This window comes from Schistocerca gregaria, chromosome 3, assembly GCF_023897955.1.
Source record: "Schistocerca gregaria isolate iqSchGreg1 chromosome 3, iqSchGreg1.2, whole genome shotgun sequence".
NCBI classification, from domain to species: Eukaryota; Metazoa; Arthropoda; class Insecta; order Orthoptera; family Acrididae; genus Schistocerca; species Schistocerca gregaria.
The window spans coordinates 662,653,735-662,671,227 of record NC_064922.1 but is presented as its reverse complement, the minus strand read 5'-3'; the positions used below and the strand labels follow the sequence as shown (position 1 = coordinate 662,671,227).

The 17,493-nt window shown below is 39.2% G+C and overlaps 1 protein-coding gene across 3 annotated transcripts in view; it reads left to right on the top strand.

Moving 5' to 3' along the window:
• Positions 1–17,493, top strand: part of LOC126354915 (breast cancer type 1 susceptibility protein homolog) — a 245,320-nt gene that overhangs the window by 111,749 nt on the left and 116,078 nt on the right. For all 3 annotated transcript variants that reach the window (XM_050004985.1, XM_050004984.1, XM_050004986.1), the window contains exon 6: positions 15,102–16,051. In XM_050004985.1, coding sequence (XP_049860942.1) covers positions 15,102–16,051 — 950 coding nt within the window. The remainder of the gene's footprint in view (positions 1–15,101; positions 16,052–17,493) is intronic.

Below are 17,493 nucleotides of genomic sequence, written 5' to 3'. Positions count from 1 at the left end.
TGATAGCCGTGTGGGACTGAAATGCGATAGTGGGTGAGAACCGTAGGAAGGAATTGTTGGCAAATATGGACTTGGAAGAAGAAATGAAAGAGGAGATTGAATAATCAAGTTCTGCTCAACATCAATCAGTTGTTGCAAACACACTTTTCCAACATGACAAATGAAGAAGATACACATGTAAGGCCCTGCACACCTGAGAAGACAACAGGTTGATGAGATTCTAGTGAAAGCATGTTTTAGGAACCAGGTAAGAGATTGCAGGAGCTACCCATCAGCAGACATAGGCAGTGACCATAACCTAGATGCTAGGTTAAAATTGGGATTCCTTCACCTTGTCTATAGTTTTTGCAGTCCTACCCGGAGATCCGATTGGGTGACTATTTTATCTCCGGAAAATTTTACAGGAGATACTGGCATGGTTTACTGCTGATGCTTGGGATAACCGTAGTTCTTTAATGTGGTGGTTTCCTGTTGAACATCCTATGCCATTGACCATCATCTCTCTTTACATGAATATCTTCCATTTCTTGAAGAGACTAAGAAAGTACCAATGCATTTCCTAATGAAATCTCTTGTTACACTACACCCTCAGTATTCCTAGTCAGCTGATCTTGTGGCGTGATTTGATTGGTGAGGTGGCTTGGCTGATGTCCGTTCGGTGTATTCTGATGTGAACTGGTTCATTGTTGTCGCATCAGCTGAAAGGCAACAGATGAAAATGCAGACTCTTTGTAAATTTTAAATAACAAAAATGGTGCCACCATGTACATCTCCTCTCAAATCTCTTAAAGAATTCACCATGGGTGAACTTGATTATCTCATTGGGGCCTTAAAACTATATGTGACATTATTTTACTTCCATCTAACAATTCAGTTTACTAATTTAACAATTCAAATCTTGCAATGCGAGTATAATTGTTATGCCACCGTGTGATGAGAGCAGTTACCAGCACAGAGCTGTCACAGTGGTGGCATTGTAGAAGTGCACACTCCGCTGCAGAGTGAAAATCTCATTCTGGATTGTAGAAGTAGTTGAACCAGGTATCAACAACAACTTTAATGAGTACAAGCAACTGAAATGCTTATACCACAAGGGTTAGGACATAACTTAAAACTCATCAATACATGTTTACAGGTCATGATTGTTGTCTTTGAAAGTAATAATAATAATAATAATAATAATAATAATAATAATAATAATAATAATAATGAGAGTGAAAGTGAAAGTGAATGGATAACAAGAGACTAACCAAGCGGATATTCACATTACTCAATTGCTACAAATCTGAGCCCACATGGTTCATAAAGCCTGTGAAAAGGACATGGAAAACTCTAGAATTGCAATAGACACAATAGAAAACAGAACACATTTCAGAAAGGCAGTTCAAAAGACTGAATTTCAAGAGAGAAAGAAAACAACTAGGCGAAAGTAGAGAAAAGGATGAAGGAAATTTGGAAACTAAGGATCTCTAATACCATGAAGAGTAGCCAAAGTTGATTCATCGTATCCTCCAAATGGGTTATTCAAAAGAAGAAGAAAGAAAATGAATGAAATAATAATAAAGGAAGCGAATGATTGATTTCTAGTGTTAATAGAGTGGAGAGGCCTCCTCATCAGACTGCAGTCTTGTGGTGTTTTTTTAGGTTATTGATTTATTTAGTGTATGGCGCTACACTCATGTTTTACACATATTACATTATGAAATTATATGATAAAATACATAAGTGAAGGATACATATTCAGATAAAATATAATACATAAACACAATAAAAAGTAACATCACAGCAGATATTTTGCGTTACACAAGTCTTCAAATTCTGACGTCCAAATTGGTGATCCATTCGAGGCAGGGAGGTGTGGCACTGAAGAAGTCAGCCCGAATACCCTGGTAGGCTCTTAATTCACAGTCCTGGGCAATGTGCTGTGTTGTTTGATTAGGTGCCCCACAGTCACAGCTAGGGCTGGGAAGCTTTCCCCACTTGGGTAGATTGTGTGCACAGTCTATGTCCTGTTCGGATTCTGTTTAGGCTTTTCCATAGCTGTCATGGAAGTTCAAAGCCCTGATGGACAGATAAGTTCATAGTTGTCAGGGGAGGCACTATCACTCCAACTCTCGTGCCATTTAGTATCCATGCTGAATTTGGCAGCTGACAGTTGTTGGGCCAGGCGGATTTCTGGAGTGGAGTCATTTCCTTTCCAAAGTTGGGACATCTTCATGGGTAGGAAGTAGGGGGTTATTCATTATTTTTGTGTATTCCTTCATCAGAGCTTCCTGTCTTCCCAGGGAGGGTGGAGCTATATGACTAAGTGTTGGAAGCCAATATTGTGGGGTAGTCTTTATGCATCAAGTTATGGTTCTCATAGCAGCGTTGAGCTGGGTGTCCACCTAGTTTACATGCTTGCTGGTTAACCACGCTGGTGCACAGTACTCGGCTGCAGAGTACACTAAGGCGAGTGCAGAGGTTCGTAGTGTGTCTGCTGCTGCTTCCCAGTTAGTGCTGCAGAGCCTCTGAATGAGGCTGTTCCATGAGCTTATTTTATTGGATACATTTTTCAGGTGTCTTTTGAAGGATAATGTCCTATCTAGAGTGACCCCCAGGTCCTTTGGATCTGGCTGATATCACAGTTGACTGTTATTCATATGAACCTTCAGCTCATATCCCGCCATTCTGTTGTTCAAATGAAAACCACTGATTTCAGTCTTGGTGGGATTTGGTATTAGCCTCCATTTGGTGAAATACTCATGCATTTTGTTTAGGTCAGTTGTGAGGATGTTTTCAGTGTCTTCAAACTGCTTGCTTTGGATAGCTAGGTCCATATCATCAGCATAGCTGAACTTCCTTGAGATGGTTTCAGGCAGGTTAGAGATGTAAAGATTAAAGAGCATTGGTGCTAAAACTGATCCTTGAGACAGTCCATTGTTCAGTGTCCTCTGTTTGCTTGTGCCATTACCGTGTATCACCTGGAAGTATTTATCCAAAAGCATGTTGTTGAAAAGTCTCAGTGTCATACAGCATGGGATTGCTTTTATCAGCTTGCATAGAAGTCCTTCCTTCCATACAGTGTCATACGCAGCTGTTAGGTCTATGAAAGCTAGCGTGGTCTTTTTTTGTTTTTGAAAATCTTGAAAATCTGCTTCAGTATATGTCGTTAGACTTAGAACCTGGTCTGTGCAGCTCCTATTGGGTCTGAAACCTGCCTGCTCTGGTGGGATGACTTCTAGGATTTGTGGGCCCAGCCTGCTGAGGAGTAGCCGTTCCAGAAGTTTGTAGCAGCAGCTGAGAAGAGCAATAGGGCAGTAACTTTCGGCTTTATCTGTTGGTTTGTTTGGTTTCAGCACAGCAAGTATTTTAGTAATTTTAAAAGCTTTTGGCAGGCAGCCCGATGTTAATATGCATGAGTAAAACTTGGGTCAGCCATTTCTTCGTTTCCTTCCCACATTGAGTCAGGAATTCGGGGTGCATTCCATCATAACCAGGTGCATTTCCCGTTTTAACATTACTGAGAGCAGCTTCTAGTTCTTCAATTGTGAAGCTCCGAGGGTACTCAGTTTCTTGAGGTGTTGTTCGCTGTATGTTTCTGTATTCCCTTTTTTACTTTTTGTGTGTGGTGTTTGTCTTGTGGTACTCTAGATAGTGATACAATTCAACTTGCTATCTGGTCTGGTAACACTGTGCGAACTATGTTGATTGGTGGTTTACTTCCCCCCAACATCTTTTGTAAGTTCCAAGCTTTTCTGCTTGACTTCTTAAAATCCGTTTTAGCAGTTGTCTTAATCCATCCATTTCTTCGAGCCTCATCCAGTGTCTGTAGTAGTTAATCGGCTACGTCTGTATCACCATGTTTTATGTGTGTTTCCATAAGTTTCTCACAATCTTTGTTCCAGTCCGGAATGTATTCCTAGTGGTACCCACATGGGATACACTTTTTTGCTGTTGCAATCACTGCACTTACAAATCTGTTGTAATTTTTAGGTGTTGCTGGGATCCATCTTACGACCTTGTCAAGTTCTTGGGAGAACGGTTCCCAGTTTGCCTTTTGGAAATTCCATCTCGGTCTTGATATAGATCAGACCACTGGATTTGTATGCCTATTTCATATATGACTGGACAATGTTGACTGCATGGGAAATCTGGTAGGATTGTTCTGGTTATGCTAATTGGTTGGCCACATTGATTTTGGGTGGAGAAACATAGATCTGGATTTGAGTCTCTACCCCATGTTCTGATCTGAAAGTTCCCCTATCCTTTGCATTGAATATGAGGCATAAGCTGTTTCCTTCCATCCAGTCTGTGAGTGCAACGCCATTCTGGTCACTGATGTTGTATTTCCACATTGTATGGGATTATTGAAATCTCCTAAGTACAGAGCTGGATGGAGGAGTGGGGGTAGTACCTCTGGAGGCCACTGGATGAGTGGATGTTTGTAACTGTCAATGCCAGAGTGCAATACTTGGGCATTTTCTATGTTGCTGCAGATATAAGTAGCACAGCCTTGTGACCGATGGTATGTCGCACCTAGTATCTCGTATCCTGGTATTCTGCCTCTTGCCTTAAGATCGGCCACACTAGTTACAAGAGTCTCTTGTGTAGCAAAATCAATGTTCCTCTCCCGGAGAATTCGAGACAGAGTTTCACATTTGGATCTGCTTAGTCCTTCAATATTTAGTTGGAAAATTCGGAGGTTAGGTCCGATATTTCTTGTAATGCAGCTCCTGCAGCAGCCATTATCTGACAGGCTTGCCTCCATGTGCGCAAGGTCAGGAGATCCTCTAGAGAAGATAAGTCTGGTGCCAGCTATTGTTCTAGCTCATGTAGCATTACCCAGGGTGCACGTGTGGACTTCTTCCACAGACACGAGCTTAGTTTACACCCCCCCCCCCCCCCCCCCCTCTTTTTAAAGGTGATATGTGCTTGTAGTGTCCAAAATCCTTATGACAACCAGAGAACAATCATCGTGGCACCAGTTGGATGCCAACCTGACAACAAGGTAGATCAAAATGGCACAACGGAATTTTGTAGCTCAGAAGTTCACTCTAACTGAAATAAGGGAGAATTGAAGGACTGTAAATAAATTTTAGTTCAGTTTCCTTATCACCACCAATTACATCCTCTTAAGTAGTGTTTAACTATTTAAGTGTTAAAAGTTTTAAAAGGAAAGTATGCAAGTGTGCGAAAGGCACTAAGTCATTTACTTGTTTAAATCTTTGTGAGCATCAACCAGAATGACAAATGAAAGTAAATAGATTTAACTAAGAAAAGTGTAAAATAACAGCTACAAAAAATGATGCTTCTCTTTGCTTTGATGCATCTCGTGAACTGATAATAAATCATTCATTGTAAGTACCTGAAGGGCATTCCTTTGACCGAAATTTATGTGATTAAAAATGCAAAGTTCGGTTAGATTGAATAGAGAAATTATAAAAATAACTCGTGACAATAAAACATTGAATGAACATATAAGCACAATAAAAAAATGCTGTTGTTAGAGACAGCAACTGAAGTAAATAATTCACAAGACAGATACAAAATAATAGTTTTAAATAAAGAATACCATTCTAGATGAGAGACAAAATTACAGTTCATGACGCTAGGTAAACAAAAGTTGTCATAGACTTTTCCATTTCATCTCGTTACAATCCTCTGGAATTAGGCCAAGGCGTGTGATTAGCTGGAGGGGCCGTAAGGGTCCTACTACATAACTTGCTTGCGAAACAGGAGTCTGTAGTCACACTCTGTATCAAAATAGCAAGCATGATGGAAGGCATGTGGGTACAGTTACGTTAAGCTAAATATGGTACAGACCATTCAATACCAGAGGTAGATAATAAAATATGGAGGAATAAGTAAAAGAGCAAACCAAGGCTGAAAAAAAGCATACCAGTTAATTTTTAAATGACAGGGAGTGTGTACATACAGATGTAAAAATAGTGCCATGTTAGCAGCACAGAGGCCTGTTAGTCATGTGGAGCCAAGTTGCAGCTACATTAGAACACAGAGTGGTGCACAGTTGAGAAACAGCATCAGGTGTGTAGCTGGAGTCCCTTAACAAAGGCCAGATGTCCACAATAAACACAGCAGTGATCTAATGGAGGATAAGTTCTGTTCAGGCAGTAGTAATATCGAACTATATGCTTAAAAACCCTATAAGACACAGAAGCACCTTCACAAGAATTTCACAAATGCAACACTTAAGTAAGATATTCCAGCTAATCAAGAGCCCGATGAGGTGAAAACACACAGCAGAATCATCGATATGGCTAAATAACAGAGTGACATAGAAAATACTGACACTGTCTCCCACCTAAGTCTCAGGTAACAGGAACTTGTCAGGTACTGTGTAACTAATGTATTATGGGATGGAGTATCAGTACCTTTATATTTGGTTGAGCGATCAAAATGAACTACAATCTTCCGATGTGGAAGTTGTAATATGGCATTGACAGGCAATGTGACACACAATACCCAGAATGGTCCATCCCAGGGGCATATAAATTTCCTAGTTCTGCTTGGTTTCATTGTGGTTTGTTGTAATATTATATTTTGTCCTACTTGTATAGTGGCTTCCTAGCATTGTTTTTACTCCAGAGCTGTTGTCTCTGTGTCACAGCTGCATTGTTCTGCTGAACTCTCTTCCCTATGAACTTAAATATTTTAGCGAAGTGCTTCACTTTGTTGGAATTTATTCCAGGCGGCAGCATCTTGATTTTGAATAGGGAGCGCATTGACTTCTGGGCTACAATCCTAGCATCACCTGTAGTAATCTTATGGTATGTTAAGGAGGTTGCCAGAAGTTCTCTCTTTGCTTCAAAAAATGTTGTAAATGTAGCTAGATCCTTGATCTGCCTTACACAGGTGTTAAAGTTTTTCAGTTTCCGCTTTTATAGGTGACGTAATTGAGTTGGAGGTTATGTGAACTGTTCTTTCAGGCTGTTTGTTTTATTGATATGGTGTTACCTTATTAGTATTTATTTTGTGCACTTTTATGAATTTGGTACCGCAGGGAATCTTAACATCTCTGCTTCCAAAATAATCTATGCTTACCGGCAAAACTTTGTATCTTGTTGATGGATCCCCTAATATATCTGCTCTAAAAAAATCTTTATTTTCCTTATACTGCCTTATATTTTCTTTGATTTCTTTAACTTCAGTGCTGTGGTATGTGGTTGTTAGAACATGGCATTAATTGTGAATTCCTTCCCACTCTTGCTGTGGAAACGCTGCAAAAATGGTGGAAATTTCCACCAATTGTGATTTCTTGTGTTCAGAAGTTAACTATGCCTTGAAAATAGAGCAGGAAATCATTGCCAAAAATGGCATCGAAATTGTGGTCATGCTTTCAAACCACTTCAGATGTGAACTGCTACTTGCTTTGTCTATTTCCACTTCCAAATTTTGTGAACCCATTAGGTAAATTACCTTTCTTCCCAATCCAGTTAGTCTATGAAGTGGAAATTTTAACTCTTGACAGTGAGTAGATTTAATGAACAAAACACTTACTTGTTGTCCTGTATCAATGCTCAAGTGAGTCCTGCCTCTCTGATTGGATTTACTTTGCAGAAGTGGAATGAGGGGCAGTGGCAGAACTGCACACAGTCACATTTCCTGTGTTCATGCCCTTATGAGAATCTTGGGAACATATTTGGTTAGCTGACTGATGCTGTAGAGACAGGCAGTTTACCCTGGTGCCCAATCTTTTTTCATCAGGCACATGCTGGTGGCTTTGTGAACCAGGCATTTGAAATGAGTGTGGTGCCTTTCGGAAGGAATGCATATCTAGTGGGGACTTAATCCTGTGGAATATTGCACAAATTGTCAGGACTCCTCATATAGGAACTTGAGTCGTACAGCCTCCCTTAGTGTGCTCAGCAAAGCAGACTTCACCTCAGCACCTACCTGTGGGTCAGTCCCGCAAACAAATACATTTACAAAGCAGGCCTCTGCTTTGCTGAGTAGGCCCTTATTCCTTTCGTTACCTTCCCTTATTACATATGTATGACTTGACAAATGCTTATTTTATCACCAAAGCGCTTTAGATCTTCTCCGGATTTTTGGCGTAGGGTGGAAAGTTTATTGCTATAGTAGCTAACACTATGGTTATCTCTATATTTATCCACCAGCCGTTTTACGAGGACCAAATGGCTTGGTATTTCTGAGTCCTTCCATGGAATTTGCGAGCAGGAGACACTCCTAGCAACTTCAGGTTGATGACTCCTGCCAACACTTTGCCACTCCATATGGATGGTTTCCCTACATCTGTTTTTTATGGAAGTGTGGACATTTTTGCCTGGTTTACCTGCAAAGGTTGGAACCAGCATTGCAACATCAGTTTAAGGCCAGGATGGAACTGGTTGTGGGAACTCTGGAAATGGGGAAATGAAGCTAGCTGCGGGCACAGTACTGCTTTGTGGCAACACATTTACTGATGCCTCATTAACTCACCTTTGCAGATCTTCATTCTCCACCCAGAGATGATCCAACCTTATCTGCATTGCAGGAACCATCTCCAGCTGTCCCTGAGATCCGGTGGTGGACATCCCTTTAAACTTTACACATCAAAGCAAACAAAAAATATTTGGTGGCAGTTCTCCGTGACGTCCCTAATGCCGTCAAATGCTGGCAGTATCTTCTCCTTAAAAGCAAAAGTTGCGATGTACATTTGTCGATTGACAAATGGCATTGCACCATCGGGCAGTAACATGACGATGGCACCCAATGCCAGTGTGGCACTCAGTCATCTTACACATGACGTGACCTGTGTGAAGGCAGCGGTGAGGTTGGATGGCCTCGTGCAGCTTCAGCAGTGGCGGCAGCTCTGGGAAAATTGTGATGGGCAGCTAACACTGAATGCACTAAGCATTCGTCTGTTACAACACAGCATGGAGCCAAAGGGACCTGCATAATGGTTTCACACCACCACTCATGGCTTAGCAATTTGTATGCGGCTCCTCAGAGCCAAAAAACAGGGTGAATTCAGTGTCGTGCTCCTGACGCCAGTTTTTGCACCCCTTTGGGGTGTAGTCAGGATTAGAAAGTGGTGTGGGCTTAGAATTAATATATGGCCTTCAAGTTTAAAGAAACTATGTTAGTTTATTTGTTCATGGCGATTACATGACAAGGATTGTCAGAGAAGATAACTCCAGTAGCCCAAGACCCATCTCTGAGGAGGAGGGAACTTTCCAAGATAAACGAATGGTGCCCTTTAGAGTCTGCTCTAGGTGGCCGCTCAGAACGGAAGAGGAAGACGTTTTTCGGTTGCGGCTCCAAGAGCCCTCAGTCTCACGAGTCTTCTGATCTTGCTGCGTGATTTGATTGGAAAGACAGCTTGACTGACATTGATTCGGCCTATTCCAGCATTAACCAGTTGATTGTTGCATCAGCTGAAAGGCGATGGACCAAAAGATGGACTCTTTGTAAAAATAAAAATTACTCATGGTCTAGGCCTGGAGGGCACCTTGTACACTAAAGTGCAAGGCAACATATCTGCTGTGCATGACTTGGCTGACTGAATACCCAAATGTGCCAGTGCAACAAGCACCTTTCAGCTGTAACTGATTTTACCCTTATACTGAAAGTTCTAGTGAGTGGGTACAGAGTGAAAGGACCACTCAATCAAATGCTGTTTGTCGCATTGTCATTGAAAGGTAGCATGTTTGTGTAACAGATACTTGTACAGAGAACCATTGTGATCTGTTTGCCAGTGTGAAGAGACGTGTTGCCACACATTTTAGCTTTGACATGGGTGTTTTGAGTTACTATTTATAGATACATCTGAAGAGGGAGCTGAGTCCCTGAAACCTGGTAGCGTAAAATCTTCAGTCATTAAATGACTGTACAGCTGCAGCAGATGTTTTAATCATGAACATTTTAAAGGCATTATCACCTTTCTGATAAGAGGCTTCATTGGGGAGAGGTTATTTAGTTGTCTATGTTAACAAAATACATCACACCTCCGATATTTTCCTCTATGGAGCTCTGTTACCATAACAATTTAGCACATTCTAACCTGTCAGCTGAGTGTTGTGTACTGCATCATGGCTCTGAATATGGAGAGATGGAGAAGATTTCAGATGGGAGGAACAAAACAGAAATAGAAATGCACTGTTTGCTACGTAGAAGAGTTATAGCAGAAGTGTTAGTAAATCCAAGTGTGCAGTATCCTGGCATTTAACTCAGGATACGAGCAGTGGCAGCTCCCTGTAGCAGAAGATCCAGTCATTATACTGTATTCCCATACTGAAAGCTGTATCGAAAACACAGTATTATTATTAAAATAAATAAATAAATAAGTAAATAAAGCTGTCATCATTCTTAGGTTTGAACATCGGAGTGCTTTACTAGACATAGTACTGTTGGAGACACTATGGTGTTGACTTTATCTGACCTTCAAACTGACTTACCCACCCAGTTATAGGTGTATTAGTAAAGTGCCAGTACATGGATTCATAGGTCTTGAGTTTGATCCTAAGTCAGTCCAAGGATTTTTATCTGTCTTTATCATCATCTTTCACCTCAGGCAGTGTTTGTTGATGTGAAAAATGCCAAGTTAAAACACGATTCAGAGTCCATACAAAATTGGAATGCCTGTAGCTTCATTGTCTTTGCTACATGCTTCTACATAATCTCTTAAAGCTTCCAGTTACTCGTTCTGCTTTTAGGTTGACAGGCAGTACAGATTTTCTTGAATTTGTTGTGTTATTTTTTTTAGATGTCAATTTTCCTGTTCCCACTGCCAAAATTTAATACTCTTGCCACATATGTTGTTCATTACTCTGATTCTTTGATTCCTTTAATGTAAAGTTTTTGAAATTTTAAAATTATGGGGAGACAGTATGGCTGCCCAGCAGTTCTCTTCAGGAAGTAAAATTCCAGTACTGCCAGTAGGTATTTAAAATTAAAGAAAATAGTTTCTAGCTTTCAGAAATGTTGTGCTTAATTTAAAACAACATTGTGATTTATATTTCAGTGACTTGTGCTTAAGATCCAGGCATCAGCCAATGACAGCTCTTTGTCAAGTTCCACACAGTTGCTATGATGCCTACTTTGTAGATTCGTGCAAACAGTAGCGGATTTAAAAATTTCATGAATGCTGTTTGAGTGTGCTGAGTTGATTCAGTAAAGCTGAAGTCTCATTTCGCACAAGTGGTTCTTCAAACATATTATCGGCAACATGTGTGCGGGCATTGATAACACCCTCCCAGTTTTCATATGGACTTACACACATCTCCTCTCTTGCTGACTGTTGTGTTTTTGATAAACTTTTTACCATTTTGCTTCCTGGCTTCATGAAAGAAAGAACTTTATCCCAGCGCTGTGTAGAAGCAGGGAAAAAATTATAAAAATTTTGCACTACATTGAAAAATGAACATGCTTAATGGCAACAGCTTGCAGCACTGGTGCCTACTAAATTCAAAGAATGTGCTGCACAAGCCACATAATACGCTTTTGGATTTCGTTCTTTAATGTGTGCCTGCAAACCAGTGTAGGTTCCTGACATATTGCTTACATTGTCATATGACTGGTCTCTGCAGTCAATAATATCAATGGAATTTGTAGACAGGACTTTTAGTATGGCCTCAGCTAAGTTTTCGGACTTGTGTCCCGGGTTTGGTAAAAACAGAGGAAAACATTCAACAGGTTCACCATTCTTGTCCACATATCTTAATATGAAAGATAATTGTTGACCATTTGAAGTGTCTGCAGTAGAATCTACTATTATAGAGAAATATTTGACCTGTTTTATTTCACTTATGATAATTGTTTTTATTCATTCAGAAAAAAGCTCTATTATTTCAACACAGATTGTTGAAAATAGATAACTTGTATGTCCCTGCCGTGGATTTCCATATTGTTCAATGTGCTCTACGAGAAAAGGACCAAACTCGGCTATAAGTTCAAGAGACATCATAAATTGACCATTACGTAATGAATGGAATCTTTCAATGTGTCCACATAGTGGAAGTCCACGACTTGGTAGCTTCTTCGTTGCTGCAAACACCCTTTTCAACACACTGTGCCAGTACATTTTTTCTGTCTCAACATATGACTCGAAATGGTTATCTATTGTTCTAAGTGACTTTTATCTTGTTAAGTGTGATAACGCAGAATTTTTGTGTTTAAGTGAATTCTCATGATGAGATAAAATATTAGAAATATTTTTCCAGTCTGCAATACCATTAGTAACAATCATGGCCTTACCTATGAACAATTTACATGGTTCACAAAAAACAGCATCTGTGCTACAGGAGTATACTAGAAAATCATGCAAAGTTGAGTCACCATTTAAAAGTTTACAGTAAAATACATTTTTGTTCAAATATCTGGTTTTATCACCTATTAATCTTCTTGTATTAGAAAAATCACTGTTACTATTTTGATTAATGCCACATTGTAAGAGAATGTCGTTTGTTGATTCATTGACACACCATTATGCAGGATCATCACTAATGAGGTTATTTGTAATGTCTGACTCGACACTTAGTTTTTCATGAAACTTGAAATCGGGAATAATTTGCTTTTCTTCATTTTTAACTTTTGTTTCGTCTGTATTTACTTCTTTTACTACTGCTGCAGTGCCAAGTATCATCCATACTACTTGAACTCTAAGTCAAACAAACAACGTTGTTTTTTTTTTTTTTGCGAAAAAATTTATCTACTCTGCCAAGCATTTTTAGAACATTGGTTTGCAGTTCTTGCCTTTCCTTCCATAATTTCTGAAATGCCGCGTCACTTAATTTTGCACGTTTGATTTTTTTCACTGTTACTCATGTTAAGGCACTTACAAAATTGTCAACCAATACTCAAAACAAAAGAAAAGAATTTGTAAAAGGAACGAAAGAAAGACTATATCCAGTTCCGATCGCACTACACCGCACACGAGCACAAAGCTTTTTACATTAAACACGGCAATCAAGCACTAAGATTTTTCCTTTAAACATGGAGCGATGAACTGACCAACTCTGATTGCTTGACGTTAATTGTGATATGAAAGAACGACAATGCAGAATAATTTAATTCCATTGTTGCCTGTTTCTGTGTTGCAGCACACCTGCCAGCTGGAATTTGTTTTGTAAAGAAAACGGGACAGTCCCTTTTTTGGCTTCCGTTTCCTGCTTTCTGCATATTCCTGACACTGTATTTCTAATTTAAAAATCAAATAATTTTTTCAGTTTCTTGCAGGGAGGTGTGCTGGATCGAACCTTATCCCACTTATAACATTCTAACAGTTTGTGTGGACAGAGAAGGCAGACTGCGAACTTTAAGTAGTCTTGTTGGCAGTTGATGTGGTGTGTTGTCATTTGTGTGAACACTGCTGTTATGTCTACATGCAAATGCACCTTTTGTTCCATCATAAAATAAAAATTACCTTTCCTCGAAGAAATGCCATGTACTATTCGATTGCACACAGTGCAAACTTTGATATCGTGCAGGCTGCAGCACAATAAATGAGACAAATGAAAGTTGGTTTCTTCTTCTCTTTTTTTGCCAAAAAAAGTAACTAAGTAAATAAATAAAATTTTTAAACTTTTGTGAAGTGTATTTCACACATTATTAGATATTCTGCTTATGTTGTTTTTGGATAAACATGTGTTTCAAAATGTAAAACATTAATTGTATCGACATGTTTTGTTAAACGGGTGTCATTAAATGAAGCTCAGATATTGAAGACCACAGAGCTTTCACATTAATTACAATGATGGAGGGTCGACTTTGTACTTCCCCGTAATTTCTGCAAGAAATTTAAGCAGAGTCGGGTTTTACATACTAAGGCACACACATGTTACAGTATTTAAGAAACTGCTGATTAGTTTATCAATCACAGCTTTTCATGGGTTCCAGTATTTTCATGGGGAAAATGTGGTAGGGTTAGGTAGAAGCTGACAGCTCACTTCAAAATATTTGGAACAATCATGAAGATGGTACCAGACAGAAACCATTTATTAAATTTCCATTCTGCCACCAAGTAAACTATATATTTCCAAGCTTTTTTCTAGTGTCAAATTTCGTTCTTAAGGCTTATTTAAGCTAGCAACTTGTTTGACAATATTAAAATTTTTTTCGTTTGTAAGCGCAGTTATTTTAAAACGTAAAAGGTTAAAATGAGTACAGAGCAAAAAATGCCACCCCATGTAATGTGCCACCCCTAGGCCCGTGCCTAGTGGGCCTATATGTAAATCTGCCACTGCGTGCATAGGTGACACAGCTTACATGGCAATGTAGGAAGTGGGGGGTGGGGTGTTGCATAGTAGCTGATATAGTGAGATCACACAGAACTGAAATAAAATTTGAAATTACATGCACATATATTTAGTTTAGCATGTGCTCCCTAACCATCTCATCAGTCATTAACTTCACAATTTTTACAGTGACATTACTGCCAGCCAACTTTTTCAACACATTGTGGCTCCCTAATTCAGATGATGTAGTTACTAAGGACTCTGGCTCATTGAAGGGTATATGTGCACTATTTGTAGTTTATGTTCCAGGTGTAGTACCCTGTTGCAGTTTGATTCATTATTCATCCATTTTGTTCGTAGTTTACTATGAGATTAAAACAGACACAAAACAGAATTATGGTACAGTCCATGAAAAGTGTGCTGTGTCAGGTGAAAGAAATTGCCTGGAAATGCGAAATGAACAGCTGTTCACAGTGTCTGCTGTTAAATCCAGATACCACTTTTTTAGCATCTGCTCTAAAATTCTAAGCAATGCATGATATCATTTAAATTTTTAGAATGTATTATGTTAGAATAATGGTGTTGAAGTATAATGTATTTGTACTTAAGTAACATGCTTTAGAGTATATGTAAGAGAAGACAATTTCAACATCATAAGAAAAGACCAGTTCAGCATCATTCATGAAATAAATATAACATTTTGGTTTTCCTGTAAAGCATATAAAGTAGTCTAGACGTATGACTGTAAATCTTTCTAAAATGTGTGAGCTCTTGTTTCCCTAACACTTATCAAATCTGAGACAGTCTCCACAATAAGGGCATTATCAACGGTATTTTTGTATTCTCTGTGTAATATGCCAAAATCGATTTGCCACGTCTTCTGTGATTATTAAAGACATCTCACTTACATTTCTTTTTTGACAGATTGCCTCACCATCATCAGAAAACGATCCATATGATCGAAAGACGGTGCTGTTTCCACGAATTCCGCCTGTGTTGCGCACGCCAGATAGTCGAAGTTCACGCCTAGCGGCTCAAGCACCAAACACGCCATCATCTGCAGAGCCATTCACACATTTTGAAAGTCCAGTTCAGGATACCTCAGCTCTTGAGAGACTGATTCAGGGTAGTGATCTAGAATCCATTCCTGATGGAACTATAGTACTTGATTCACAGATAAATTTAACAAATTTTTATAGACTGAATCAGTCCAACACGAGAATGGAACCAGTGGAGGCCGTAACAACAAATGAAGATGTTGTTCGTCCTTGCACTGCACGTTCTCCACCTCAGTTAACACCAGAAGAGCCTTCTAAAGCTTCAGAACTTCATAATTCAACCCAATTTTTGACATCGATGCAATCTGTGCCTCCAGTGCTTGCAACTCCAGTGGCTCCCACTGAAGTTTCAGACCCTGCTCCACTGCCACCCTCCATTGTATCTCCAACATCAGCCATAGGAAAACCAGCCTCTACAATCAGTTCTGTTACAGCTAAAGAAAATAAGGGTAAATTCGGAATAACTGACCGTGATTTGGACAATGTAGATTCAAGGATAGGGTGTGCTGAAGCTGTATCTAGTAAATTGTCTCCTGCTGCAGCTGAGCCTTCTAGTTTGCAACCAGGAAACACAGGCAAAGTACCACCACTTTCTCTTGCAATGGATGTATGGATTGGTTTAAATAACAATGGAACTATGCCACCGAAAAAACCATGTGTCACATTCACAGTAGACACTGAAAGTAACTCATGTTGGTCTAAACCTGTCAGTTTGCAAGGGCATGTGGATGTAAGTTCAGCAGAGACAAGTGGACGTCGCCGAATTTCCATTGCTCTTACTTTGGACTTTGAAGGATCTGAGGCTCCACAGACAAGGTAAGTCTGTAGAGACATTTGCACTGACAGTAATTAGCTTTTAGTGCCTCATCTTCTATGTACAAGCTGTAGAAATTATTATGTCACTTGCTGTGGCTTAGCATTTATGCAACATGTGCAATATCTGAAAATAATAATAATTTGCTGAATGCTCAACATTGTCACTTATTTTACTGTAGTATGAAATAAAAATAATTTTATGTTTATACATAAAAGCTCAGTATACAAATTACAAAGTAAAATGTTTTGAATCCATTATAATATTAAGCTTTATAACAAAAAATTTGATGAAATAGAATGCATGTTTCATGCAAACTTCTCAATTTTGTCTCTGCTTCTACACCAATCCAACTGAAGTACAGATGTTACTATGCAACCAACTACAGTACATTCAAAAATTGACAGTTAGTGTTGTAAAATATTTACTGTATTGTTACTTAGGTGTATTAGGTGTACTGTATTGCTGAGTATGCACAACACTAGGGGTAACAACAAGCATGGTATGCACTGTACAACTGATTGTCAAGCGGTCCCAGTTAGAGAAGATTTGCTAGAGAAAGCGCAAGCGCACTCCTCAAAACCTAGTGATACCTGTCCACATGTAACTGAAATGCATTAGCAGTCTGAGGCCTAGGTTATTTCTGTGCGTTATGAACTAAAGCCTTAAGTGAGACAGTTTCATGTGTACTGTACTTGGAAAACTGAGAGAAAGTTCTAAATGCAACACATTCGAAAGAGCCTAAAACATACATGCAGAAATGTATGAAAATGTGTTTTTACTCTAGTTTGAAGTAAAATTTCAAGTTTACTGAGACCAACTTGAATTATGTGGAACCTCGAAATACTGGGGCTCAAATTACTGAGGGCTCTGCTGTACTTTGTTCATCACAAAGACATCCTGAACTAGCAATGGTTTATATAACCATGGGACAAGAGAAGTGTGGGAAGATAAAATGATGAGATGGTGGGATCAGAATGGGCCATATGCAGAAGAAAAAGAAGAAGAAGAAGTGATACCTAGTTTCCATTGTGAATGGTCTATTACACAGCCAAAATGTCATGGGGTGTAGAACATCATTTCCATATAATTTGGGGGCCATAAGTGATGAGCAGTGTGAACGCTTCACCAAGTTATTGATGTGATGGAACACTGTTATCAGGGTCACTGAAACACGATGATGATAGGTGTGTACTGCTGGTGTCTTGTTAGGGAGAGTGATGAAATGACAAACAAAAGAAGAGCATTGTTGTCGTGCTCACTAGTACTGTTTTTGATTCAGCTGTATAGCTTGGAAATGTGATATGTCGAAGAAATACTGATTTTACCAGTCAGTTCAGCACTCCAAAATTAGGTAAATTCACCCATTTACAAACCAGATGCAGAAAAAAGCTTAAATCTGTTGACTAGTTTATTAATGGGTGTGACAGAATTAAGCAGAAAG